The sequence below is a fragment of the Vanellus vanellus genome, assembly GCF_965231255.1.
Source record: "Vanellus vanellus genome assembly, chromosome: 24".
In the NCBI taxonomy this organism is placed as follows: Eukaryota; Metazoa; Chordata; class Aves; order Charadriiformes; family Charadriidae; genus Vanellus; species Vanellus vanellus.
This window is the reverse complement of record NC_138929.1, coordinates 1,297,046-1,324,361: the sequence shown is the minus strand read 5'-3', so window position 1 is coordinate 1,324,361 and position 27,316 is coordinate 1,297,046. Positions and strand designations below refer to the sequence as shown.

Sequence of the window (27,316 nt, the reverse complement as noted above, 5' to 3'; positions counted from 1 at the left end):
CCTTCGGCGCCCCCCCCGCCCTCCGCCGCCGCCGCCGCCGCCGCCGCCCCGCCCGGCCCAGCCCCGGGTAAAGTTTCCCCGCGAGCACATGACTCGCAATGGCCGCAGCCGCCGCTCGTTAAACCTCCTCCCCCCCCCAACCCCCGTTATCGTGTGTGTTTTCCCCCCCCCTCCCCCACCCCCCTCCCTACCGCTTCGGCCGGGTCGCCCCCGTGCCGCCATGCAGCCGCCACCGGGAGCTTCCCGGTTTTAAGGATCTGAGTGTGAAGTCTCCGTGATCAGGTAACGAGTGGGGGCTATCCGTGGGGGGAGGATTTTGTCGCCGGACCGGTAGCGCCGCTCCGGTGCTGGGGGTTTGGGGGGGGGGGATCCGGTGCGGCGGGACCCAGCGCGTCGTGCCGTCGGAGGAGGGGGGGGGGGAATCGCCCCACCGGCAAGGACCGGGTGAGGGTGGTGGGTGCCGTCCTCCCCGGTGGATCGGGGTGGTGGGGTGTCCCCGCCCCGGGAGATTCTGCCCTGGTAGGGGCGGTTTGGGGGTCTCAGGGCAGTGCCCCCCCCTCCCCCGGGAGGCGGCGCTGGGGATCCCCCCTCCGGTAACGGGGGAATCCTGGGGATCCCCCTCGCTCGGACCTGCGGGGGGAGAGGGGGAGGCGAGGGCCCCCGCCCGGCTGTGGCTGCCGTGAGCTCCGGAGGGGGGGGAGCGTTGCCCCCCGCCCCCGTTCCGGACCGTGGCTTTGCCTCCCCCACCCGCCCCCCCCGGGGCCTGGCGGTGCCGGGCCTGCCCCGGTTACCGGTGCTGGGGTCCCCCCTCCCGGGACCGGCTGGCTGGGCGCTGCCGGGCGCTACCCCAATCGGCTCTGGCGACCCCCTGCGCGGGGGGAGGCGTGCCCCCCCCATCCCGGCGGGGTCTGGGGCACCGCCGCGGGGTGCCGTGCTGCGGGTGCCCCCCCGGGAGAACGGGGCTCCCCGGGGCCGCCGGTGCGCTAAGCCACGTCTCCCCCCCCCCCCATCCCCGGCGGGGGCGGGCGGGGGGGCCGGGGCAGCTTCCCCTTTTCGGGGTGCGGCGGGGGCCGGGGCGCCGGCGGCGGGGCCCGGCGGGTGAGCGGGGCCGGGGGCGCGGGGGGGGGGGGCGGCGGGGGCCGGGGTCCGGGGGGCGGGAGCGGCGTCTGCGCCGTTTCCTGGCCGGCGGGCGGAGGAAGCCATCGCTCTCGGCGGCTGACAGGGCGCTGGCGCGGCGGCGGGGCCGGGGGGGACCGGGCGGGGGGCGCCGGCCGCCGCCTCCCCCCGCCCGCAGCAGATGCCCGGGGGCGGCGGAGCCCCCGCGGGGTCCTGGCGGCGGCGGCCGGGGGAGGGGGGAACGGGGGGGGCTGCCTCACCGGGCTGCGGCCCCGGGGCGGGGGGACCCACCGGGTTCGGGCAGCAGCGCCTCAGGCTGAGGGGGGGTCCGGGGTAGAGCCCCACCGCCCGCCGGAGCCGGGGTGTCCCCCAAATCTGTGCCTCTGACCTTTGACCTCATTGGGTGGCGGGGGCCATCCCGCAGCCCGGTGGGTGCTGTCGGGGGGGACGGGACATGGGTGCTTCCCTGCGGCGCCCACACGGGTCCCCGCCGCGGGGGCGGCCATCCTGCTCGGGGCGCTGGGCAGGCGCTGGCCGGCGGCTCTGGCCGCGGCACCCCGACCGCCGGCCTCCGTGCCGGGATTAGCGGGTGACGGCTCGGTGGCTTAGCGGCCCCGCGGCTGCCGCTGCCGGGCCATATGTCACCCGTGGGCCTCGCGCCCTGCCCTTGGGGGTGACCTTGCTGCAGCGTGGGGACACGCGTGGCTCGCACCGGGGCTCCCCAGGATGCTGGTGGGTGCCCGGCACCTTCACCCACCGCTCTGCTTGCGGTCCCCCCAGGTGACACGGCTGTTGCCAGCGGGCACTGGGATGGCAGGGAGGAGAGCAGGACCCCCGTCCTGTCCCATCCCACACTGCCCAGTGCCAGCGGGTGCCGCATCCCCGCCAGGATGCCTGGCTTCGCCCGGCTGTCCTTGCACACCCGCCGTGTCCCCAGCGCTCGGTCCCTGTGCCAGGAGCGGCGTCGCGGCCGCCGAGCCTGGGGAGGGCCCATGCCGCCGCCTGCCCTGCGGCGCTGGGATTCACCAGCTCCGCGGCTCCGGCTCTATTTATAACCAGGAGGCTGTGGCATGTCGACGTGCCACACTCGGCTGCGCCGGCTGTGGGCAGAATGTGCCGTGGGCCACCCGCCTCAATGCCAGCGCTGTCACCGAGGGGGTGGCTGGGTGCTGGGATCCCCTGTCCCTTTTTGGGGTGCTGCTGCAGCGCTACAGGGGAACCCTCGGCTGGCGGAGCTGTGTGGCACCCGCAGCGTGTGCCCAGAGCCCCCCCGGCACCCATGGGCACCCCTGTGCCGCAGGGCCCCCCGTGGCAGTGCCAGCCCTTTCGGGGGGAAGGGCTGCGGTGCCGGCAGGCGCAGGGGGGGGCTGCGATCATATCTGCGGTGACACATGTGCTGATTACAGAAAATGGGTTAATCTCCCTGCGGCTGGAGGCGGCTTAGCGGGGGGTGGCTCGTGGCAGGGCCCGGCGAGGGGCCGCGTGCGCCCGTCCTGGCCTCCGCTGTCCCCAGCTGAGCCACGGCTGCCAGGCGGTGACAGGGGACATGGCAGTGGCACACATCTGCACGCCCTCCCGCAGCCGACCCGGTTGCGGTGCCTTCGTTCCCCCCCAGGTATGCCGGGGCCCGGCCTGGCCTGGCCTGATCCCGGCCCTGGGGTGCCTGCCCGGGCTGGGGGCACGCTGCCACCGAATCCCGGTGTCCGGGGCTGTCGCGTGGCTGCCTGCCCGCTGGGTCCACCCAGGCCGGCCCCGGTGCCGTGTCCCGAGCGGCCCCGTGCTGCAGCCAGCTGCACTTGTCTGCCGGCTGTCGCCGAGCCAGAAAGGGCTGTCTGGGGCCGCGCTGTTCCCGGCACGCCGTTCCCAGGGCGCCGGCTGCGCGCCGCATCCAGGGCTAAAAACAACCGGGGGCCGCTGCGAGCGGCTGCCGTGGCGCAATCCCGCTGCTTCCCGGGAGCCCATGGGGAACCGGGATGGGGCACCCCGGGACCCTGACCACCCCCCCGGCGGCGGGCAGGACCCGCAGTTCCCTGGGCTCGCTCCGAGGGTCGGGGTGGCACCGCGGGGTGGGGGGCAGGCTGGGCCCGGGGGTGCCCCCTCTGCGGGCAGGCGGTGCTGGGGTGCGGGTGGGGGTCCCCAGGGTGCTGCGGGGTGAGGGGGCGGTGGGTAGGGTTGGCCTGGGCATGGCTGGGCCTTTGGGGTCGAGCTGTGCTGGCTCGCTCCTTCCAGGGTCTGGCATGCCGGCACCCACGGTTGCGTCCAGGCCATGGCAGTGCTGGTGCCGGTGGCGGCGTGGCACAGCCATGCCCATCCCGGGGGCCGTGGCGGGGGCCGGGGCACCTGTTCCCACAGAAGAATGGCGCGTCTGGCGGCGAGTGCGGGACGTGTAACCGGAGTGGCGCGTTCCCGGCGTAACCGGAGCCGGCCCGGCTGCGACAGGTGGAATTTCAGTTTGTGGCTCCCACCCGGCAGTGGGACGTGGGGGTGCCAGGGCAGGGACCCACGCCGTGGGGCCGGCGGCTACTCCCTGGGGTGGTGAGGCTAGCACTGACACCGTCCCCACCGGCAAGGACGCTGTCCCCACTGGCCAGCACAGTGTCCATGCTGGCCCCATGTCCCTGCTGGGGGAAGCGGTGGTGGCCGGGTGTGGGTTGCTGCCGGCCCGCAGGGTGCTGGGGCACCGGGGCACTAGCGCTGCCCCGGGACCCGCGGTGCGGCTGAGCAAGCCCCTGGGTGTGCCACTGCCCCTTGGGAGTGACACGCCAGTCCTGGGCTCCGCACCGGCCCCAGCACCCCCAGATCCCCTTGAACGGGGGCTGCGGGCAGCCCCGGCTCTGGCACGCTGCCTGTGCCGAGCGTGTGCCGCCGGCTCCGGCCCTGCCGCCGGGCTGGGGCATGATTCACGCCCGCCCGGGGACGTGAGAAACGTGACGGTGACTCACGGCCGAGATGCTTCGGGGATACGGGGAGGGGGTCTCGCTTGGTGGCCCTGCCAGGGGGGCACCTCACCGCTCCTGCGCGGCGCTGGCTGGCCCTGGGGGGAGCCGGGGGGAGCCGGGCCCTCGACCTACCTCGCGTGTGAGGCCGCCCCGGCTCGGGCGCTGACAGCAGTGAGGAAACCGCAGGCTGCGACCGCACAGCGGCTCCGCGGGCGCTTCCTGCCCTGCCCGGGAGGCTGCCAGCGGAGCGGGGCCACCCTGCTCCCCCCGCTGCGCTGGGTGACACGGCACCCCCTCCCTCTGCTTGTGTGCCACGGGGCGGGCTGGCACCGGGGCGTCCCTGTGACCTGTCCCGCTGAGGATGGGGGATGCGGGCAGAGCCACCCCTGCCAGATTTGGGGAGCAGAGTGGGCTGGCAGCGAGCTGGGGTGGTGGCAGGGGAGCAGGGGGACAGGGTGCGGGGTGGCAGGGGAGCAGGGGGACAGGGTGCGGGGTGGCAGGGGGTCGCGGCAGTCAGGCCAGGGCTGAACTGAAACCTGGCCGCCCAGGAATTGAGAGCGGCGAGGGGAAGCTGCGGCCGGGAGCGCGGTGCCCGCAGGCATGACAGGAAGGGCTCGGTCGCTGCCCGCCGCCCCGCCGGGCACCCCAGAGCAGCCCTGGCCCCGCTTGCCCCCGCGGTGCCGGGAGGGGGACAGGGCGGTGCCCCCGCTCACCGGCGTGTCACATCCGGGCGCTGGCACTGCCATCGCTGTGTGCCCCGGCAGGAAGCGCGGCTGGGTTTGGTGGTGTGACATGGGCACCGGGGCCGGGGGTGCTGCCTGCACTGGGAGGGGGGCGGGTGGGTTGGGGTGCCCGTGCTGTGGGATGGGGGGTGCTGCCCGGTCCCCTCGGCGGGCAGGGCTGGGGGTGGCTGCTGGGGAGGTGGGTGTCGCGGTGCTGCCGTCCCAGTGCAATCCCCGTTGCTCTGTGGTTAGTGTTGGCTGTGCCAGGCACGGGGGAGCAGGATGCGTCCCTGCCCCGGTGTGGGCAGTGCTCACAGCTGGGGGCTGCTTTTTTGGAAGGGGTCTCTTGGGGGCTGCGTTGTGCCGGCGCTGCCTGGCCTCTCTGGGTGCGTGGGGTGGGCTTCGTGCCCCGGTTTGGGGTCACGGGTGGCTTGGGCAGCCACGGTGCCCGCAGCCACGCTGCCGCTGGCCCTGGGAACGGCTCCGGTCTGCACATCCGTGTGTCTGTCCGCTCCCGGGGGCCACCCCCGGCCTGAGCGGGAGGTTCCTCATGGCTGGGATTTGGCCCGAGCCCCGCGGCCGTGTTTTCCGCGGGGCTGGAACGAGGCGCAGGATTCCAGGAAGCTCCGGGCCCCGTCCAGCTCCTGCCGGGGACTGGAGGAAAAGGCGTCGGGGAGGGTGCGCGTGGGCCCCCGCCGAGGGGCTGCACGGCCCCCGACCCACGCTGCTGGCATGGGGTGCTCCGGGAGCGAGCCCTGGCCGGGACACCCAGGAATCCCAGTTGGGATCCTCAGGACCCCCAGTTGGGACCCCCAGGACCCCCCAGTAGGGGAGCAGCCATGCCTGTGCCGGCACAGGGGGGCCGGTGGGGGCTTCTCTGGGCTGCAGCTCCTTCTACCCATGGGAGTGGGGCCAGCCGGGGTGCCCAGACCCTCTTTGGCAGCTGCTGGTCCCGTGGGGCGTTGGGAAGGAGCAGGGGGTCCGGTAGCCCCCCCGCCAGGATTGGGGTGCATGGTGGCCAGGCCGGCGGTGCTGGCTACGCTCGGTCCCAGGCCGGCAGCGTGCCGGGGGGGGGGGGAGCAGGAGCGGGTTGAGTAATTGGGCCCCGGCACGGCTGGCGCGGTGCCCGGCGAGCACTTGGCACCGGCAAACATAAACAGTTCTTCCCGCGCCTCCCTCCCCCCTGCTTCCCCCGGCCAGCGCGGTTTGGGGGCCATGGCCTGGCTGGGGGGGGTTGGGGGGGGGAGCATGGGCAGCCCCTACCTCTGCACCGGGGAGTCAGGGTCCTGTGGGGACCCCAAGCGAGGTCTGTCCCCTCCCCGGGGCTGAGCCGTGGTCCCCGTGCCCGGGTGGATGCTGACCCGGCATCCGGCACCGTGCCCCCGCGCTGCCCGTGGGAATCCGGTGCGCGCTGCAGCGGGGTGCCCTGTGGGGGGTGGGGGCGGGTGTCACATCCTGCCACCCCTGGGTGCCCACCCTGGGGGCAGCAGGACTGTAGGTCCCCCAATGGGTGCTCCTGTGGGTCCCCACGGGTGGGGGTCAGCGCTGGGGTGGTGGGTGCTGGTGTGAGCTGGGAGGATGGGGGTCCTGCCTCCAGTGGGTGCACCCAACTGGGATGCTGCGGTGGGGTGTGGGGGACGGACGGACGGACACACGCATGGGACAGGCAGGGCTGTGCCCGTCCCGGCCCCTCCCCAGCGCCTCGCCGGGCGGCCCAGCCTTGTTCCTCTGGATCCTTTTCCGCCTCCGCGGGGCCGGGAGCCAGAATTCTCGGCAAATAAACAGCCCCCGCCGGGCCCCGCGCCAGCGCTTAAATAAACAGCCAACCCCGGGATTGTGAAAGCCCCGTGCCCCCCTTCCCACTGCTGTCGTCCCGTCCCGTCCGTCCGTCCGTCCGTCCCCCCCCCCAATCCTGGGCTATAGGGTCCATGCCCTGCCGGGCTGTGCCGTGTGCCGGGCTGTGCCGGTAGCTCCCACGCCAGCCAAGGCTGGCGTGGGAGCTACCGGCACAGCCCGGCACACGGCACAGCCCGGCACAAGGCGGGGGCTGTGCCTCGACGGGTAGAGCCCTGCGGCGAGTGGGCTTGGATGAGCCCCCTGGGTGCTGGTCCCAGGGTGGCAGGGGGGGGATGAGCTCCATCCTGCCCCGGGGGCCGCGTGGCTGAGCCCCCTCACGCTCGGTGCATGAGTGGGGGGAGCTGTGATGGCAGAGCCGGGCTGGAGCGGAGCCGCTGTCCTCAGGGGACCCCGGTGTACCTGTCCCTCTGGTGTCGTGTCCCCCCCCCGGCTGCCTTGCAGCCCCCTGGGCTGGGGTAAGGGGTGCAGCCCCCCTGGGACCCCCCCATGCGCCCCTGTGCCCAGGGGCCAGGCTTTTAGGGGAGTGGGCTTGGGGCCGTTGCTTGGTCCTTGTCCCGAGGGGGTGCCCTGTGGGGCCACGTTGTCCCCACACCGTCCCCCCGTCCCCTGCCCCCTCGCCCGCTAAGCCGGGATTAGTGACCTGCGCCTGCCGGGCCCCGTCGGTCCCGGTGTCGTTAATCTGGGGGATTGTCGTTAATCTTGCGGGGAGCGCTGGGCCCGGCCGCCTGCGCCCTCCTGGGGCCGGGAGGGGATGCAGCCCCTGGGGAGGGGGTGTCTGGGGAAACTGAGGCACGGCTGGTGGGGGGCGTGCGTTCCCAGCCCCTCTGCTAACCCCCCCCCTCTCTGGTTCCCCCTGCAGCATCGCAGGAGCCGGCGCCGCCAGCGAGGACAGCCGCCGGGCAGCGGGTCGCCCGCGGGCCCCATGCTCTGCTCGGCCCCCGTGCCCCGTGCCTGAGAGCCCCGCGCCTGCGCTGGAGACCCCCACCATGGCCAGCAACAGCAGCTCCTGCCCCACGCCCGGAGGGGGGCACCTCAACGGTTACCCGGTGCCCCCCTACGCCTTCTTCTTCCCCCACATGCTGGGGGGGCTCTCGCCGCCCAGCACGCTGGCCGGCATCCAGCACCAGCTGCCCGTCAGCGGATACAGCACCCCTTCGCCCGCCAGTGAGTACCGCGGCCCCGCGGCGGGGTGGTGGGACCCCCAGCGACAGGGGGGGGGTGGGGGTATGTGGGGGTCCCCTCTGTGCCGGGATCGCGTGGGATGTGGGTGCTGACCCCCAGACTGTAGCTCTGCCCCGGGGCGGTGGCACCAGTGAGGGGGATCTCCCCCAGGGCGGTGGCACCAGTGAGGGGGATCTCCCAGCCACCGTGTCACCCATCCCTGGGGAGCTGCGTTTGGGGGGCACCGGCTCCTTGCCTGGTGGGAGGCGAGCTCCGGGCGCTTCTCCCTGTGTGTCCCCGTTAGTGCTGCCTTTGGGGAAACTGAGGCACGGAGCGGGCAGTGGCACCCGGTGGGGTGTGTGCGAGTTAATTGCTGCTGTGTGGCCGCCTTCGTTAATGGCCGTGTTTATACCCCGGCTGTTAACGGCCCAGCTGGCCATGGTTAGGGGCCGTTGGCTGTCACCGTCCCCGGCACCCACCGCAGCGGGGCTGGGAGTCGGGGGGCTCGGCGGTGGCGGGGGGTCGGGAGGCCGGTTGCTGCGCTGCGTCCCCGCGGCGGCTCTTTGTTCGCCGGCGGTGCGGGGGCCGCCCGTGGGGGAGGCGATGAAGGCAATCATCGCGTCTGCTCCTGATTCAATTTCCCCCTGACAGGGTCGTCCATCACGGCCCCGGTAATCACCGCCCCGCCGCGCCGGCAGCTGGGAGCCGCGGGAGGTGGGCTCCCGGCCGGGGTCCTCCCCGCACCGTCACCCCGGCTCATGGCGTGCCTCAGTTTCCCCAGACCCTTGCTGGGTGCCATGGGGTGACTGCCGGACCCCTTCGCATCCCCGGCACCGCTGCGGATGGGCACCCTCGCCCGTTCCCGTGCCGTGCCGGCATGGGTGCCCCGCGGCACCCGCCGTCGGGGACGCCGCCGTGGGTCGGGGTGTGGCGGGGCCCCCCCAGCCCGTCCCTGGCCCCGGGGGACGGTGCAGGCCCGGGCAGGGCCGGCCCCGGGCGCTGTCCCCCGCCGGAGCCGCCCCGGCGGCGGTGGGACCCAGTGGGACCAGTTCAGCGACTGGGTGGTGGCGGGTGGGGCCCCTCCCCCGCGCTGGCTCTGGGGCCATTCCCGCATGGAGTTGTGGGAACGGGCTGGGGGGGGCCGCCTGTGTCCCCCCACCTTCCCTGACACTGGGGACGGCGACCACGGGCGGCGCTGGGGGGGTGCCCTGCGGCTGGTGTCGGCCGGGTGAGCTGTGCCTCAGTTTCCCCTTGGCCTTCCCCGCTGGGGTGCCCAGGGGTCCCGTGGGATGCGGTGGGTGGGGGCACCATTTGTGGCCCCCCCGTAGGATCCGTACAGCCCCACGGGGGCCCTGTTTGTGTAGGTCCAACGGTATTTGGTGTGTGTCCCGCTGGGATGCCCCCCGCTCTTGCTCCTGGTGGTGGGCACAGCAGGGAAACACCGGGGTCTGTGTCCTGGGGGGGGATGGGACACGTGGGGGGCTGCAGAGGGGCCCAGTGCAGCCACCCCCTCCTCACGCGTGTCCGGCCCCGCTGCCGGCCTGCCGTCGCCAGATGTGCTGCAGCTGTGCGGCCCTGGGGCCGATCCGGCTGGGCTCTGCTGGGGGTGCAGATGTGTCCTCCCCCTCGGGGTTCATCCGGGCGCCCCGTGGCTGTCGCGATGGGGACGTGGTGGCGTTGGTGCTGCAGAGGAGCTGCCAGTGCCGGATCCGGCCCCCTGGGGTGCCGTGTGCGTTGCCTGCGGTACGGGGAAATGGGATCGGCCATATCCTGTGCGTGGCGCTGGGGGCTGCCCCGCTCCCCCCTCCCCGGGCGTGGGTGCTGGGGGGCGCCCGTTGCACCCCCCGGCGTGAGGCACGTCCCTGGGTGCCCTGGGAGCCACCGTGGCAGCTGGGGCCAGACCCGCGTGCCCTTCCGTGCCGTGAGTCCGGAGCACCTGGAGGTGCTGAGCACGACTCTGGGGACCCCCGGTGTGGCCCCCCCCCCCCCGGTCTCCCCAACTTCCCCTGTGGGGTGGGGATGGGACCCCCTGCCCCACACTGGGCTCCGACGTGGGGCACCCCATGGTGGGCAGGGGACGGTGTGGGGCCTCTCCGCGCTCAGAGCAGCGTGTGGGCACGTGTGCACTCGCACGGAGGGTGTGCGTGCGTGTGCCCGTGTGTGCACGTGCACGCTGGGGGTGTGTGTGTGTGTGTACACCCCGTGCAAGGGGGTGTGCGCGCCTGCGGGGGTGTGCGCGCGGAGCTGGCTGCGTGCGTGTGCCCGTGGCGCTCTGCGCGTGCGCTGCCGGCTCTGCCTGCGCGTGTGGGTGCACGTGTGTGTGCACGCCCGTGTGCGCGGGGCGAGTGTGCGCAGGGCGGAGCCACTGTGCCCGAGTGTGCTCAGGGCTGTGCCCCTGCCCGCACACCCCTCTGCGGGTGCGGGGTGTGGGGTGCGGGGCCACCCGCGTCCCCCCCTGTGCGGGCCTGTCGGTGGTGCGGGGGTGGCAGGACTGGGCCCGTGTCCCCCTCCCCGGGCTCTCCCGCCGCGGGGCCTGGCTGTCCCTGGGGGCCCCCTCCCCTCGCCCAGCGCTGGCCCACGGGGGTCTCGGGGGGCCACGAGGGGTTCCTGCTCTCCGCGCTGCGAGGGGGTCCCCGTGCTGCCGCCCCCCCCGGCCCCTCCCCCCGTTCCCGGGCTGCGGCTAGCGGGACCCCTGGTAGCCCCCTCCCCTGCGGCTCGGCCCCCCGGCCCCGCTCTCGCTGCCGGGACGGGGCCCCCGCGGCCGGGCCTGGCCTGTCACCCTACCCGCTGGCTCCGGTTTCCTCCGTGCCGCAGCCGCTCCCCCGCAGCGCCCCGTAATTAATTAATTTTTAAAAATTAATGAGCAAAACGTGCTCCCTGCAGGCCGGGGGCCCGCGGATGGGGGGGTTGGGTGGGTGGGTGGGGGGGGCGACGGGGCCGGGGGGCCCCGCTCGGGGGGAGTGGGCCGGGGAGCCCCCGTGGGGTGCGCTGCTGGGGACCCCCCCAGTCCCCCCCAGCCCCGGCCGGGGAAGATTGATGAGGCCGCGGCGGGCGCGGGGCCCCCGGCCTGGGAAAGCCCATTACAGCGGAGGTTTTCTATCACTGTCAGGGGGGCCGGGGGGAGCCGCCGGGAATTCGCCGCGCTCAAAAAGCAGCTGAAGGGGATAAATGGGGTCTTTTGAAGTGGGCGGGCGGGAGGGGGGCCCCGAGGTGCCGTCATGGGGATGGGGGGGAAGGGGCCGGGGGCACCCCATACCCTGGGTTGGGCTTGGGGTGGGTTTGCGTGGGGGTCTGGGGGGGTCCCTGCCCACGTCCCGCTCTCTGCTGGGACCCCTCACTCCCGAAGGTGCCCACTCTGGGCACAGTGGGGTCCCCCGTGGGGTCCCCATGCGCTTTGGGGACGGGTCTCCGTCCTGCTCATGGCGGCATCTCCTGTTCCCCGCAGCGTCGGCCGCCCCCGTGAGCGGGGCCAGGAGGCAGCGGGGCTGGGGGGGTGCTGCTGAGGGGGGGCCCCATTCTGGTGTCTGTGGGCTGTGGCGGTGGGACAGGCTGCGTGCGGGGCGCTCCCCTCGCCCGGTTCCTCTTGGCTTCTGCATGAAAGCTTTGGGTTTGGTGGTTGGGTTTTTTTAATCTCTGTTTCTTCCTCTTGCCGCCGGCGCGGGACGGGAAGCGGGTGCCCATCGGGACGGCCACCGGTGTGTGCGCATGGCACGGCCATGCCACGGCCCAGCCGCGCAGTGCCACCGGCCCACGTCCCCTCCGTCCCCTCCGTCGCAGCCACATTCTTTCCAGCGCTGGTAAATGAGTCAAAGCAGACATTTGTCATGTTCGCTGCAGGAAGTTGGAGGAGCGCTGGGCTTTTGTTCGGAAACCTGCTGGCTAAGCAAAGCCTTTGACTTTCTATTATTATTTAAACAGGCGCTGCTGATCTGCTCGGCACAGACACACACGCACACACATGCACACACACACACGCGCGCACACACACACACACACACTGCCCGGGCCTTTTTCTTCTTCTTCTTTTTGTTTTTTACTCCCCCTCCCCCCTCCCCTCTTTGGGGGGTGTGGGTTGGAAAGAAAAGCGGGGTGGCCCCGGCTGCTCACTTTGGGGCTGGAGGGGGGTGGGCTGACGGCGTGTGCGGGGCCGGGGTGCGGGAGCGTGCGGCCACGCCAGTGGGAGGGTGTCCTCAGCATTGGGGGGTGCGTGTGCGTACTGCCATGCGTGTGCGTACTGCCATGCGTGTGCGTACTGCCATGCGTGCACACACGCATGCACACGCAGCTGCTCATGCACACTCCCTGCACGCTGCGTGTGGCCGTGCAGGCCTGGCGTGTGTGGCAGCGCCTGCATCGTCCCACCCGTGTCCGGTTGTGCACACATGTATGCTCCCCTTGCCTGCGGCAGGACCTGCCCGGGGGTTCGGCTGGGCGCTGCAGCGCCCCGGGCTCTCCCTGGAAGGACAGCCCTGCGGTGGGCAGCGCCGGGGCGGAGCGGACCCCCGTGGCGTGGCAGAGGCTGCGTGCCCGGTGTGGAGCCCAGCGGTGCAGGGTGGGTGGGTGAGGCCGTGCGGTGGGGAGGTTACCTGAGGTGGCACCGCCGGGGCCCGTCGTGCCAGCCCGGCCTGTGGCCACCGTCCTTGGCGTGTGGCTGTGCCGGTCGGGGCGCGGGCAGCAGGGCCGTGCTGTGATGCCGGTCTGCGCGGGCAGTGCCATCACTGCATGGGCATCCTCAGGAGGTGCCCTGGATTTGGGATGTCACCTCCCGTGGGGACCTGTGTGCATGGGGAGGGGGGAGCGTGCGGCACTCTGCCCCACATGGGCCACACACAAACACACACGTGTGCGTGGGGGTGTGCACACATATACGGTGGGACATACGCGTGCACATGCTCAGCTGTGCCTGGTGGGGATGTGGTGCCACACGCGTGTACGTGTGCAGAAGGCATGCACGTACATGTATGTGCACACAGGCTGTGCCCCCCCCCCCCTTCCCCGCGCAGTGGTGCAGCAGGAGCACACGGGAGCCCCTCTGCAGTGGGGACACATGCACGTACCCCGTCATGCAGCGGGAACTCCGCACACACATGGACACGGATGTGCACACACACACACACACGCGTCCCGTCCGTTCCCCCCCCCCCCCCCCCCCGGTGGCACCCGCACCCCCGGGGGGGCGGCCGGGGGTCAGGCCGAGGTGAGCCCTTCCCCGCCGGGTTCACCCGCAGTTCACCCGCATCCCATTAGGCAAATGAGCCGCGGCCCCGGGCAGCCCCCGGCCCCGCCGTGTCCGTGTCCCCCCCCCCCCCCCCCCCGGCCCCGTCGGACCCCCCCCCGCGCTCCCCCCGCTCCGCTGCCGCCGGTCGCTGGCCCCGCGCCGCCGCCTGTCCCCCCGCCTGTCCGTGTCCCCCCGCGCGGCCGTGGCCGGTGGTGGCCGTCGCGGGGAGGGGAGGAAGAGGAGGAGGAGGCGGCGGGGGGAGGACGGGGGCGGCCCCGCGGCGCGGAGCGGGTTAAGGCTGTGGGGAGGCGGCTGGTGCCGGGAGGGACCGGGGCTGCCGGAGCCGCAGAGCTGCGCCTTCCTCCCCTCCCCCTCTTCCCTCTCCTCCTCCTCCTCCTCCTCCTCCTCCTCCTCCTCCTCCTCCTCCTCCTCCTCCTCCTCCTCCTCCTCCCGCCGCCGCCTGCCCGGGCGCGGAGCGGAGCGGCGGGGCCCCGCTCCCCGGGCTGAGCCGCGGCGGGGCCATGGCAGCGCGGCGCGGGGCGCCCCGGGGGCCCGGCAGCCGCGGGGGGGGCCGCTGACCTCCCTCCCGGGGCCGCCCCCGCCGCCGGCCCGGGGGGTGGTGGTTGGGGGTGGGGGGTGGCGGGGGGAGAGAGCCGCCCCCGCGGCCCCGGGCCATGTACGAGGGCGCGGCGGTGGCGGGGCTGCCCCCCGGCCCCTTCCTCCGGATGGATTTCTACGGGCCGGGCCGGGGCTGTCTGCTGCCGGAGCGCGGCCCCCCCGCGCCCCGCGGGGCCCCCCGCCGCCCCCCGCCCTGGAGCAGCTCCGGCCGCTGTAGGTACCTGCGCCCCGGGGGCGGCCGAGCCCCTCACCGCCGCCTCGGGCCGGTGCTGGAGCCCGCCGGGGGGGGAGGGGGGCTGCGGGGATGCGTGGTGGGTGCAGAGGATGGGTGCTGGGGGCTTGCTCATGGCGGCGGGGGGGGGGGGGGGGGGTGCTGATCCCGGGCGGGGGACACGACCGGGCCGAGCTCTGCGCGGATACCGCCCGCTCGGCCACAAACAACCCCCGTCCTGTTTCGGGGAGAGCCGCGCCGGGGCCGGGGCGGGGGCTGAGCCCGGCGGGGACACCCCCCCCCCATCCGGACCCCCTTCCCCTGAGCGGGGGTCGCGGCAGCGCCGGCCCCGGGGGGGCGTTCCGCTCCCCGCTGCTGAGGGGCTCCGGCAAAAGCCAATTAACCCCCGAGGGGCTGCGCCGGCTGCCGCCCGGGGGGGGGCGGGGGGGGGGGGCAGCATGGACACCCCCCCACGCCACGACCCCGTCGGGGATCGGGGGCTCCCCCCGGGCCGGGGGGTCCTGGGGGCTGCGGTGGGGCCCGGCCAGTCCCGTTCCCGCCGCCGGGATCCCGCCCCCCCGGGGGGGGGGGGGGTCGCAGCCCGGTGTCCCCCGTGGGTCCCCCGCCCCAGGGACGGGCAGGGCCGGTGCTCGGTGCGGGGGGGGGGGGGGGGGCAGGCAGGGGGAGGAGGCAGCGCACCCCAAACTGCCGCCCGGCCCGGGGGCTGCCACCCCACGGGGGACACGGGGGTCCCGCTGTGCTCTGTGCCCACCGGGTGGGGCGCGGGGGGGTGTCCCACGCTGGTCCCCAGTGGGCAGCCGGCCGGGCTGGCCCCGCGCCCGGGGGCCGTGGGTGGCGATAACGGGACGGGGACGGGGACAGTCCTGCCTGCCTCCGGGGGACTTTCACCCCGGTAAGGGCTACGGGGGCCGCCTCGTCCCCGGGGGGGCAGTCCCCCCCCTCCCGCCCCTCTGCCCGCTGCGGTGCCCCTGCCGTGGCCGGGGGTGTGTGGCCGCGGCCCCCCCCACCCCCCCGGTCTCGGTCCCCCCATTGTCTCGGGGCTGCTCGACCTTTCCGCTGGCGCGAGGGGCCTTTGTCTGCAGCTGGGGACTCCCACCGCCGCCGCGGGGGGGTCCTGCCTCCGGAGCCCCCCGAGCAGGCAGGGCCTGCCAGCGCCTGTGTCCCAGGCTCCGATGCCATCGCCGTAGCGCAGGGCCCCCCCAAATCCCACTGGGGCCGTGTTGTCCTGAGCAGGGTGGCCGGGGGCCATCGTTCTGCCCCCCCCCCAGCATCCCCTGCGGATGCAGCTCTGGGTGGATGTGCGGCCGCGGTGCTGCGTGGGGCGCCTGCTCCAGGCCAGGGCACCTCCAGGCTCTGGTCACGGTGACCGTGACCCGGCGGGCGCGTGGGCGGCGGGTGCTGGCGGGGATCCCTGGCAGGGTGCCCCCGCTCCCTACGTCACGCCGAGGTGCCGTGTCTCCCCGGCCCAGGGGTGCCAGCCCGCCCCGCGGCTCGGTGGTGCCGGTGTCGGAGGTGCCGTGCCTCAGTTTCCCCAGAGACGGCTGTGGCTGTGCCCGGTGGGGCTGGCCCCGAGGTTCTGGCTGCTGGCCCGGCGCCGGCACTGAGCTGCCCAGCGGGACACCGTCTCGCTGGCACGGGGGCAAGGACCGCTCCTCGGGGTGCTGGGAGCCTGCCCGCCGCTGCAGCGGGGTTTGGGGACGCTGCCACGCTGCAGCTGGGGAAACTGAGGCACGAGGTGGTGTCCAGTGGTGGCAGAGGGGCTTGCGGGAGCCCAGCGAGGCGGTGGGCACCCTGTGCCCGTGTGGGTCCGCATCCTGCCAGTGGTTTTGTGGGGTGCTGAGGGGGTCTCGGGGGGGGTGTGTGGGGGGTACGTGGGGTTGGGTTGTGCATGATCACTGCCCTGCTGGGTATGGGGTGGCCCCGCCGTCGCCTCGTGTTAGCCGCGCTCCGTCACCCTGGGCTGGCTGGTGGCACACAGCCAGCGCAGCGCTGCGGCGTGGGGTGGCAGCGTGGCAGACGGGGGAGTCGGGGTGATGGGGACCCCCGGTGCAGGCACGGGACACGGTACCCCCCTGGGTCCGCCGTGCAGGGTGCCCGGTGGTGACCAGGTGGGGTGGCAGTGCCCCGAGCACCGTCCCCGGCGCCATGGGGGCAGGACCGGGCTCCCCCACGGCCCAGGGCACCGCGGGCTTTGGGGCTCCTGCCCCCGGGACCCTCCTTCGCCCCCTCCCTCGGCTTTGCCCCTCGTCCCCCCGCTCCCGAGGCCTGGCTCCCCAGTCCCGGCTCTGGCCCGGGGCGATGACCGGTGGTTGGTGGGGGTGACGGCAACCCAGACTCCTGCGTGTCCCCCCCCCGGGCCCTGGCACATGGTGTGGCCCCGCGGGCGCTTTCCCACGCCGGGGCGGGGGTGCCGGGTGTCGGGGCGCCCCGGGGTCCCTTGGCGCAGGCGGGAAGCGGCCGGCGGGGCCGCGGGCGGGGGCGGCGCGTTGGCCCGGGGATGCTGGTGGGGCAGCGGCATCTGGGCTGCAGCTGCGCTGCGCTTCCTCCGACCGGGGGGCGCGGGGGGGGCCGGGGGACGCCTGGGCCCCTCCTGTTCCAGGGGGAGACGGGGCTGGGGGAGGGGAGGGAGCAGGGGAGGTTGGCACCCATCCTGCCCGCTCAGCACCTTTGGGTGCCGCTCTGCGCCCTCCCCTCACCCCACAGGGCTGTGAGGGGCGCCCGGGCCTGATGCCACCGCAGAGGGCTCCTGAGGCTGTGCCCATGTCCCTGTCCCCTCTCCGGTGGCACCGCGGTCCCTTCGCCGGTGGCCGCGGTGGCTGCGGTGGCTGCGGTGGCAGGGGATTCCCGCGGCGCTGGCGCAGCCGTGCCTGCCCGGGGACACGGGGGGAGCCGGGCCCCCTCCCCCCTCCGCACCCAGCACATCAAAATCTTGTCAAATCTGCATTTTGCGAGTGCGGCTCTCCACGAGGAAGTTCTTAAATTATATAAAAGAGGCGATAAATTATAGACGACGTTCGCTCAGTCACTTTAATGGCTCCGCTCCCCGGAGTGGCAGCGGTGATTTATTCAGTGCCGCCCGGGAAGCGCTGCCCGGCTCGCTCGCCTCCGCTCGCCTCCGCGCCCCGCACGCTCGCAGCCACCCCGCGCACACACCTCGCACCTGCACACTCGCAGCCGCCCCGCGCACGCCCCTCGTGCCCCACACGCTCGCCCCCGTGCCCCGCGCACACCTCTGCACAGCCCACCCTGCGCGCACACCTCACGCCCCACATGCTCACGCCTTCCCTGCACACTCGCCTCCGTGCCCCCCGTGCTCACAGCCCACCCCGCACACGCACCTCGCACCCTGCACACACCTCTGCACCCCACACACACACCTCGCACACTGCACACACACCCCGCACATGCACCTCGCACACTGCACACGCACCCCACACACGCACCTCATACACTGCACACCCCGCACATGCACCTCGCACACTGCACACACACCTTGCACACACACCTCGCACTCTGCACGCACACACACCTCGCACCCCACACACGCACCTCGCACACTGCACACACACGTCACACATCACACCCACTGCACACACACCTCGCACCCCCGCGCTCACTCCGACCCCGCACGCTCGCCTCCGCGCGGTGCACACTCGCGCTCTGCCCTGCACACTCGCCTCTGCGCCGGCACCCACCCCGCTGTGCTGGGGGACAAGCGTCGTGGGTGGCTTTGTCCCCGTTGTCCCCCCCTCCCCGGCGGCGGCGAGTGGCCGGTGGCACAGCCGGGCCGGGGACCCCCACCCCTCATCCGTCACCCCCCTCTGAGCCCCACGGCCCCCAGCGGGACCCCTCCTGGGCTCAGCGCGGGGGGGTGCGGGGGGGGTGGGTGCCCCCGGCCCTGCAGCGCCCCGTCCCCGGGGGGAGCGGGCGGCGGTGGGGCCCTTTTTGGGGCGCAGGGGCCGGCGGGGCGGGGGGGGGGCGGGCTCCCCCCGCCGGGCCCGGCCTTTAATATCCTGTTTGACTGGTTCGCTTGGCTCCGCTGCAGAAAAACATTCGCAAACATCCCGGAGGAGCCGGGGAGCGTTAACCCCCGCCTGGCTGCACCCCGCGCCGGGGGCTGCGCCCGCCTGCACCGCCACCCCCCCGCCGCTGCGGCTGCGCTGGGTCGGGGGACGGGGCCCGTCCTGGGGGGCTCAGGCGGCCCTGGGGGGCAGTGGGGGACGGGGGTGGTCCCGGGGCACAGGAGGGGGCGGGCATGTCCCATGGGATTTCGGGGCGCGGGAGGGGGGTAGGCGCGTCCCACGAGGTTTTGGGGTGCGGTGGGCACCGGTTGTGTCCCCTGTGCTGGCGCGGCCGTTGCAGCACGCGGTGGCGGGGGCTGCCTGGCGCGGGGACGAGGGCAGCGCTGCCCTGAGGGACGTCCCTCGCCGGGGTCCCCTGGGGTGCCGTCTGGGTGCCGTCTGGGTGCCGCTGTGCCCATCCCCTGCTGGGGGGGGCTGTGCCTTCAGCGCAGGGGCGGTGGGCGCAGCGGCGGCCCCCAGTGTGAGCGAGTGTGTGGCACTGCCCCCCCCGTGCCAGGCTGGCGCTGCACCGCAGCGGCCCCGCAGACGCCATCCGCGCCGCCCGCGCCGGGGGCTCCTGGGATCCCGGCTTTTTTCTTGCCTTTTTCTTTTTTCTTTCTTCTCTCTCTTTTTTTTTTTTTTTTTTTTTTTTTTTTTTTTTTGTCTGCCTGAATTCCACTTCGTCGTCGCCGTGGCCTGGAAATGTCAAGTTGCATCTTCCCAGCTCGCATCCTCTCCCCGCCGGCCCCCCACGACCCGGCCCTGTGGCTGGGAAGGGACGGGGTGGCCAGGGCAGGGTGGGGGGTGCTGGTGGGGCCACTGGACCCCGGGGTCAGCCCTGGCGCCGTCGGGGGGCTCAGGGAGGGGGGGTCCCCATGGGGCCAACCCTGCGTGGGGGTCTCCGTGCCCTGAGCGCTGTCATCTTCCCCGCAGCCGTGGAGACGCAGAGCACCAGCTCGGAGGAGATCGTGCCCAGCCCGCCCTCGCCCCCGCCCCTGCCCCGCATCTACAAGCCCTGCTTCGTCTGCCAGGACAAGTCCTCGGGGTACCACTACGGGGTGAGCGCCTGCGAGGGCTGCAAGGTGAGAGCTGCCAGCGCCCCGCGCCGGGGCCGCTGTCCTCCCCCCCCCGTGTTCCCGGGGTCCCCGGACCGGGCGCTGACCGGGGCGTGCGGGGTCCCCAGGGCTTCTTCCGCCGCAGCATCCAGAAGAACATGGTGTACACGTGCCACCGGGACAAGAACTGCATCATCAACAAGGTGACGCGCAACCGGTGCCAGTACTGCCGCCTCCAGAAGTGCTTCGAAGTCGGCATGTCCAAGGAGTGTGAGTGCCGACAGGGATGGGGACGGGGACAGGGATGGGGACACCCTGCCTGGGTGCAGTGGGCCATCCCAACAGCCCCCACCATGTGCCCAGCAAGACCCTGGGGGGTGGTTGGGGAGGGGACACCCCCCTTGGGTTTGTGTCGCAGCCTGGCCGTTGCCCAGGCAACGCATGATTGATGATGTCAGAGATAAATGACGCTGACGAGGCCTCCTGGCGACTGCGTGCCAGTTGTCATGGTGCCCGGCTGTACCCCCCCGGTGCGGTGCGGCATCGCCGGGGGTGGGTGACGGGGGGCGGTGGCTGCTGGGGCGCAGCTGCCTCCCCGAGTCCTGCCCCAATCTGCCTGTCCCTATGGGGCCCGTGACCCCCCAGGAGGGGACTGGGGGATGCTGGGGGGTGGGGTGGGCACCGCTGGGGGGAGCAATCAGCATCTCGGGGGCTGCAGCTCCTGGGGGGGGTCCCACAGAGGCGGATCCCCCCGAGGTGTGGGGCTGGGGCTGTGCCCGGCTGCTCCCCCCCCCCCACCGCTGCCACCGCACACCCCCACGATGAGCGCAGTGCCTCCGCTGCCATTTTCTCTCCCTCCTGTTTGTCTCCGCTCTGTCGGCTCTGCAGAGCAGAGCTGAGCACTGTCCCCATGGCCAGGGGTGCGTGTGTCCCCCCCAGCTGCGGTGTCACCCCTAATTGCCTCCTAATGACTTTGGGGTTTATTTAAGGCAGCGTGGGGCTGGCAGCTCCCCCGGTCATTTGTCTGACCCCGTCACTGGCAGCGGGGTCCTCGTCCGGCCCTGGGGGCACGGCGCAGCAGGGCCAAGCGACCCCCCCCCCCCCCCAGCCAGGGGCTGGGTGGCAGTGGGGCCGGGTGACGCTGACCCTGCTGTCCCCACAGCCGTTCGCAATGACCGGAACAAGAAGAAGAAGGACGTGCCCAAACCGGAGTGTTCGGAGAGCTACATCATCACGCCCGAGGTGGAGGAGCTCATCGAGAAGGTGCGCAAAGCCCACCAGGAGACCTTCCCCGCCCTCTGCCAGCTCGGCAAATACACTACGGTGAGTGTCGGGGGGTCCCGGGGGGGACTGGGGGTCCCGGCCGCCCCCCCACCGTGCCCTCACCCCCCACCTCCCGCTGCAGAACAACAGCTCGGAGCAGCGGGTCTCTCTGGACATCGACCTGTGGGACAAGTTCAGCGAGTTGTCCACCAAGTGCATCATCAAGACGGTGGAGTTTGCCAAGCAGCTCCCCGGCTTCACCACGCTCACCATTGCCGACCAGATCACCCTCCTCAAAGCCGCCTGCCTCGACATCCTGGTGAGAGCGGGGACTGGGACGGGGACAGGGACGGGGAGGGGACACCGGGCTGAGTCCCCCCTGTCCTCGCACCCCCCAGATCCTGCGGATCTGCACGCGCTACACGCCGGAGCAGGACACCATGACCTTCTCGGACGGGCTGACGCTGAACCGCACGCAGATGCACAACGCCGGCTTCGGGCCCCTCACCGACCTGGTCTTCGCCTTCGCCAACCAGCTGCTGCCGCTGGAGATGGACGACGCCGAGACGGGGCTGCTCAGCGCCATCTGCCTCATCTGCGGAGGTGGGTGCCGGGGGGGTGTTGTGGGGCCGGGGGCCCTGCCCGGCGCCTCAGCAGACCCGTGGCTGCATCCCCGACCCCGGCGTCCGCCCGGCTGTCCTCCCCAAATGGCTGACCAAGCCAATCCCAAATAGTGCCCTTTGCTGCGGCACAGCCCCCCCGGCGCCCCCCTCGGGACCTGCTACGGGGAGTTGGGTCCTGGCTGTGCCCATGGCGGGGGATGAGGGGGGATGACAGGATGTGTGCTGCCCCTCTGTAACCGCTGTGTCCCCGTCCCCCCCCCGGCAGACCGCCAGGACCTGGAGCAGCCCGACAAAGTGGACAAACTGCAGGAGCCGCTGCTGGAGGCGCTGAAGATCTACGTGAGGAAGAGGAGGCCCAACAAGCCCCACATGTTCCCCAAGATGCTCATGAAGATCACGGATCTCCGCAGCATCAGCGCCAAGGGTGAGCGCCGGGGAGGGGGCAGCCGCCTTCCTGCGGCGCTCTGTCCTGGGGGAGCATCCCGGGGAGCATCCCGTGGGCTCGGCAGCGGTCCAGGACCCCATCCCCAGGGCACAGCATCCTCTGGAGGGGACGAGGGAGGGGACACCCACAGCAGCGCAGCATCCTCCAGGGGCGCCGGGGACGTGGCCGTGTCCCTGGTCCTCAGCACCCAGGGAGCAGCAGAGCGGGGCTGCCGGTTTGGGGGTGCCGGTTTGGGGGTGCCGGTTTGGGGCTGCCGGTTTGGGGGTGCCGGCAGAGCCCCGTCCCGCTGACGCCGACCCTTCCCGCAGGTGCCGAGCGGGTGATCACGCTGAAGATGGAGATCCCGGGGTCGATGCCGCCCCTCATCCAGGAGATGCTGGAGAACTCGGAGGGCATGGACACGCTGGGGGGGCAGCCGGGCGGCAGCTGCAGCCCCAGCCTCTCGCCCAGCTCCAACCGCAGCAGCCCGGCCACGCACTCGCCGTGACCCGCGCCCGGCGCGCACCAGGACAAAGCCCGGCACGCCGGCACGCAGGGGGGGACGCCCCGCGCCTCGGCCCTGGCTGCAGCCCCCCTTGGGGCGGACTCCTCGGCAGCCCCCCGCCGGCGCAGCCCCGGGACCCCCTCGCCGGAGCGGACCCCCGCGGGGAGCCCCGCAGCCCCCGGCGCCCCCCCCAGCCCCGGGCGAAGCGCGTTGGTTGAGTCACATTTCAGGGGCGCGGGGGCCCTCGGCCACGTCCCCGGGGACGCCCCGGGCCCACCAGCACCAGCACACACGGGATCGCGACCACCGAGCCACCCCCCCCCCGGCCCCGGCCCGGCTGTCCGGCGGGGAGGACCCGGCCAGACCCCGCGCGCCGAGGAAGCAGAGTCATTTAAAAGAGAAAAGAAAGCAAAGTATATATATATAAATATCTATAAATATCTATAAATACGTTTTAAAACCTTTGTAAAAGTTTGGAGGGGTTTTTAGGCCTGTGCAGGTGGAGGGGGCACAGTGGGCGCTGCCGGGGGGGGTGGGGGGTGGGGGCGGGGCGGGGGGGGTGTCACACGATTTATTATTATTAAATTTTTTTTTTTTGGTTGTTGTTGAGATTTTAGTGGTTTTAGAGTCGGGGGGCGCCGGACGGGCCCTGCCCCGGCCCCCCCCAGGTGGGGTGGGGGCTGTGGGGGCGCGTGGCGGTGCCAGCCCCGGCTTCGCACCCGCAGGGAGGGGGGGCCCAGTCCTGCCGGCACGGGGGGGAATGGGGGGGGGACGGGGGGGGCTGGCTCCAGAATAAAGTTTATTTATTCTAGTGCCCGGCTCGTTCTTGCTGTGGGGGCACCGGGGGGGTGGGGGGAGGCACGTGGGAGGCTGTGGCACCCTGGGGTGGGGGGTGGCATTCTTCGCTGCAGAGGGGGCACCCCGGGACACACACACCCCTCCCCCCCCCCCCATTTGCCCTCCCTGGCTCTGGCTGTCCCCAAAGGCCGGGCTGGGGCAGAGCCCTTTGGGGTCCCCCCTCCCGCACCCCCAAAGCTCTGCCCCTCCCAGCCTGGCTGCTGCTGCAGCTGCGTCCCCTGCGCCAGGGGCCAGTCCTGCCCCACAGAGACCTGACGCACTCGTGACACCCACAGCACAAGGTGTGGGGGCAGCCCTGCTCCCTCCCCCCCGCCTCCCCGTTCCAGGCTGGGGGGGCCGTGGGGGTCAGGGGCGTCCCCGCCACTGCGCAGGGATGGGACCTGTTTGTCTTCCTTTTGTCCATATTTTTTTTCCAGCAGCTGCCGGGTGAGGCCCATCCACCGCCCACAACAGGAACCGGGGGCGCAGCGCAGTGCGGCACGGCGCGGCATGGCGCGGCACGGCCCTGCTGCCCTGGCACGGTGAGGCCTGCGCCAGGGCGAGCTGCAACCGGCTGGGCTGAGAACGGCCACAGCTCATGGCAGCGATGGCAGCCCAGGGCCGGCTACACGGTCAGGTCCCCCCGTGGCAGGGAGGCGTTGGGGTGGCAGAGCTCCTCCGTGGCCCCCGCCGGCTGCCCGGGGGCCGGTCCCCGCTCCTGCGGCCGGTGGCAGCACCCACCCCGGGGCGGGGGGCCCTTGCGCAGGAGGTGGGCGAGCTCGGCCAGGCTGAGCAGCGCCGAGACCAGCCCCACCACGAAGTAGAAATGGATGAAGACGGTTTTCTCGGTGGGGCGGGAGACGAAGCAGTCGACGCGGTGTGGGCATGGCCGGCGGCGGCAGACGAAGAGCGGCTGCACCCTGAAACCATAGAGCAGCGCCTGCCCCAGCAGGAAGCCCAGCTCGGCCGCGATGCGTGCCACCACGCTGCCCACGTAGAAGGGCTGGAGGCGGCGGGCGCGCTGGCCGGGGGCCCCCCCGTGCCCCGGCTTGGCCGCCTGGTGCACGGCGAAGATGACGAAGAGCGCGGCGGGGGCCGAGAGCACGACGACGTGGAAGACGAGGAAGCGGTAGTGGGAGATGGGGAAGGCGGCATCGTAGCACACGGGTTTGCAGCCCGGCTGCTGCGTGTTGCAGACGAACTCCTCCTGCTCGTCCTCGAAGACGTCGCTGCCCACGGTGGCCAGGACCAGGATGCGGAAGAGGAGCATCACCACCAGCCAGAACCGCCCCACCATGGGCGAGTGCTCCTGCACCGCGTCCAGCAGCGAGCTCAGGAAGCCCCACTCGCCCATGGCCGCGCTGCGGGAGCGGGATCAGCGCTGGGGGGACGCCGTGCCCATGAGGATGACCCCAGTGGGCAGCACGGCCCCCTCCAGCTCACTGCCCTCCGTGCCAAACCCAACCACATCGCACCGTCCCCGCTCGCAGGAGGGTCCCCGCAGTGCCAGCGCAGGTGTCCCCAGGCATCAGCTGTGCCCGAGGACTCGCTCCCCCAGCGATGGGTCGGAGGACACCAGCTGGGGCAGGACTAGCAGGGTCCCCATCCCTTGTCCCCCCCAGACCCCTCAAGCCCCCACAGCCCGGCGGTGTCGGCCCTGGTACCTGCGGAGGCTGCGGTCCACGGTGTGCCGGTGCGGCTGGTGCCGGCTGTCCAGGGCTGTCCGGGACTGTCCGGTCCCTTGTCCGGTTGGGATGGGATGGCGGTCCCACAGCCACGCCTGGAGTCCTTTTAAAGAGACAGAGCAGCCGCAGGGGCACCCGGAGGGAAGGGCTTGGATCTGCCGGGGGGGGGGGGGGGGGGGGGAGGTGGGGGTGGTGTGGGGGGGCTCAAGGACAAACACTGCCCCAGGGCCAGCAGCTGCCCGGGACGCAGGTTGGGGCAGGGGGCAGCAGCCCCCCCCAAAGAAATGCCCCCGTGCCTTGGCCTCCCCAAACCCCCAGTGCTGGGGGGGTACCTATCCACAGCACTCAGTGCCCAAAATGCCCCCCAGCACTGGCATCGCCTCCCCGGCCCCGGCACAGCCCCAGGAGCATCAGCCGCATTGGACTGTGCCAGGACAGCGGTGCCGGGCTCTCCCCGGGGGCTGGGGGCTGCGCCCGGGGGCTGCTCAGGGCTGCACCATCCCTCCGGCTCCCTGACACTGTGCCCGGGCTGTCGGGGCCAGGGAGGGACCCCGGCCCCCGGCTCTGGTGCGTGCCACCAGACGGAGCCGTGCCGTGCTGCAATGCTCTGCGAGAAATCCTTCACGGCACAGCCAGTGCTCCCACCAGCGCTCCCACCAGCGCTCCCACCAGCACCTGCACGGTGAGGACGAGTGCCAATGGCCTTCGCCTGTGCCTCAAATTGTCTTTTGGGCAACGGCAGCAGTGCCCTGGCCGACGCGGGTCACCCTCGGGCCCTCCTCACCCCTCGGGGGACGTGCGATGCCTGCGGTGGGTCGGTGCCTGATGCCCCACAGCACAGCCCCCCCCTCCAGCAGCACTCAACATCCCCAGGGCCCTCTCAGGGAGATTTTGTGATGGAGAAAATCCTGGTATAGAGGCTGGCGCACTCCGTGGTGGGGGTGTGTGTATGTGTTCATGCACACACAGCTCTATATATACATTTGGGGTGATGCCGGGGTTACGGGAGCAGCTCCGCAGCCAGCCCGGAGCGGCCCGCGCGGCGCGGCCGTGGCCTCACCATTTGCTGTGCGAGTCGTGACAACTGATTCTCCGGGCGCGCTTGCAGCAAGGAGAGCCGTAAATAGCTCGGCCCCTCGGCGGGGACGCGCCGGAGACGCTCTCCAGAGCCCGGCAGTGGAAAATCTGACAGCGCTTTCCACACTTGACTGACTTCCAGCAAAGCACCTCGGTGGCACTGATAGCGCCGGTACCCCACCGCCACACCACGGCCGGCGGGGGACGGGGGGCCCCGGGTTTTAGCAGTTGTTCCTGCAGCCGCGCAGCTCCCCGTGTGCGGTGAATCACCAGCCCGGGACGTGGGGGCAGGTGGGCGTCACGGCCGGGTCCTGCTCGTTCCCAGGAGCCACCGCCAGCTCCCTGCGCCGTCCGGCGCGATGGCAGACCTGCCCCAACCCTGCGCTGCATTTCAGCCACATGCACGATGCTCTGGGGGTGCTGAGCACCCATCTGCAGGGACATGGGATATCACAGCTCGTCCCCCCAGGGCTTCGTTGGTGACCCTGGTCCCTCCCGCTGTGGGCACACTGCACAAGAACCCCCCATTTCTGCCAGGCACAGCCAGAGCAGAGCCGGCCGCGTGCCCCCGGCAGACAGACAGCCCCCAGGGGTGCGACTCCGACCCAGAGAGGGGGCTCAGCATCAACCATCACTCCAGAGTAAAATCTCTTCCACCTGTGAGCACTGAGCACCTCAGAAACTTCAGCCCCCGCTCACCTGCAGCCGCAGAAGCAGAACCTGGGGCAGACAGTCTGTGTGGGCAGATGCTGAGTGCCACGAGGGCATTCACAGGAATTTGGGAACCTCAGCGCAGGAGACGAGGTAGTGGGTCTGACCAGCGGTTTTTGCAAAGCTCATGGTCTCAGCGGTGAGGAACTGTCAGGGAAACAGTCCCGGCAGCACCTGAGCCGGCTGCAGGCATGGCCTCAGGCAAGGTCCAGGACTTGGGGACAGTAAGTGGTGTCCCACTCCCAGCCAGGACCAGCCGAGGGACTCTCCAGCTGATGGCACCGGGTTCCTCTGGTCAAGTGCTGAAGCACCAGCTTCAACCGCAGGTGCCGAAGGGGGAAGAGGAGGAGACAGGCCATTAGATTAGACCATCTCTACAAGGGTTGAGGCTCCTTCAAGCTCCTTCCATAGGGCACAGCTCTTCCCCAACACCTTCCTTGGCCATGGTGACCATCTATCAGAGCTTGTGCCAAGCCCTCTGCTCTGCCATCCCAAAGCGATGGCGGAGCAGAGGGCTTGGCACAAGCTCTGCAGTGGTTATTTCCATAACAATGCCAAAATTGGCTAAATCAGCACTGGAAATGCCTTCAGAACTAACGAGCGTGGTTAGACAATGGAGATGACCCAATTAAGACCAGTCTTGGCAGCAGAGGGTGGGAGGCGATGGCCTCTTGCTCCTGAGAAAGTCTGAGCTTCAAGTACTCAGCCCGAACAAAGACGAGGCATGGCTCTGGAGAGCTGGCGCGAGGGAAAACTAGGGGCACAGGCAGATGAGGACAACTCCTTTTTACTGAAGAAAGCTTGAGTAAAACCACTTTTATTACATAAATATTAAAAAAAAGGACAGAAATCAGGACAAGAAGAAAAACACAGAAAATATTTACATGGACAGTCAAGAAAGATCCCTCAGCGCTATAAAAACGGCTCTACGAACAGCACAACCCGGCTAGAGAAATACTCCGGTGAAGTACTTCTTAAGGGAAGGGGAAGATGAGGCTTCCCTGCTGCGGAACCCGAGCGCTGGAAGGTCTGACCACCCTGTGGTGCTGAGGGGACTGCACCCTTCCTGCAGCTGAGCGCACGGAAGCCTTAAGGGGAAGTTTTGTCCCCAGGAACAGGCAGGAGCAGCTTTGTCCTGCCGCTCCGCGCAACAGCTTTTCCCAGTGCTGAGTGCGGCAGCGGAGAAGCTCAGCGCGGGGGAAGCTGCTGCTT

The 27,316-nt window shown here is 71.8% G+C and overlaps 2 protein-coding genes across 2 annotated transcripts; one reads left to right on the top strand and one right to left on the bottom strand.

Annotated features, from left to right (window-relative positions):
- Positions 1-153: 153 nt before the first annotated feature.
- Positions 154-22,318, top strand: RARA (retinoic acid receptor alpha). Its single transcript, XM_082494849.1, has 9 exons — positions 154-282; positions 7,494-7,798; positions 18,858-19,006; positions 19,108-19,249; positions 20,142-20,302; positions 20,385-20,561; positions 20,641-20,845; positions 21,131-21,289; positions 21,619-22,318. Exons 2-9 carry the CDS (start codon positions 7,621-7,623, stop codon positions 21,795-21,797), a joined length of 1,350 nt encoding a protein of 449 aa, XP_082350975.1. The 5' UTR covers positions 154-282; positions 7,494-7,620; the 3' UTR covers positions 21,798-22,318.
- Positions 22,319-23,256: 938 nt separating this feature from the next.
- Positions 23,257-23,985, bottom strand: GJD3 (gap junction protein delta 3; the record flags this gene model as incomplete). Its single annotated transcript, XM_082494861.1, has 1 exon — positions 23,257-23,985. The coding sequence occupies one exon, from the start codon at positions 23,983-23,985 to the stop codon at positions 23,257-23,259; it is 729 nt and encodes a 242-aa protein (XP_082350987.1).
- Positions 23,986-27,316: the final 3,331 nt, after the last annotated feature.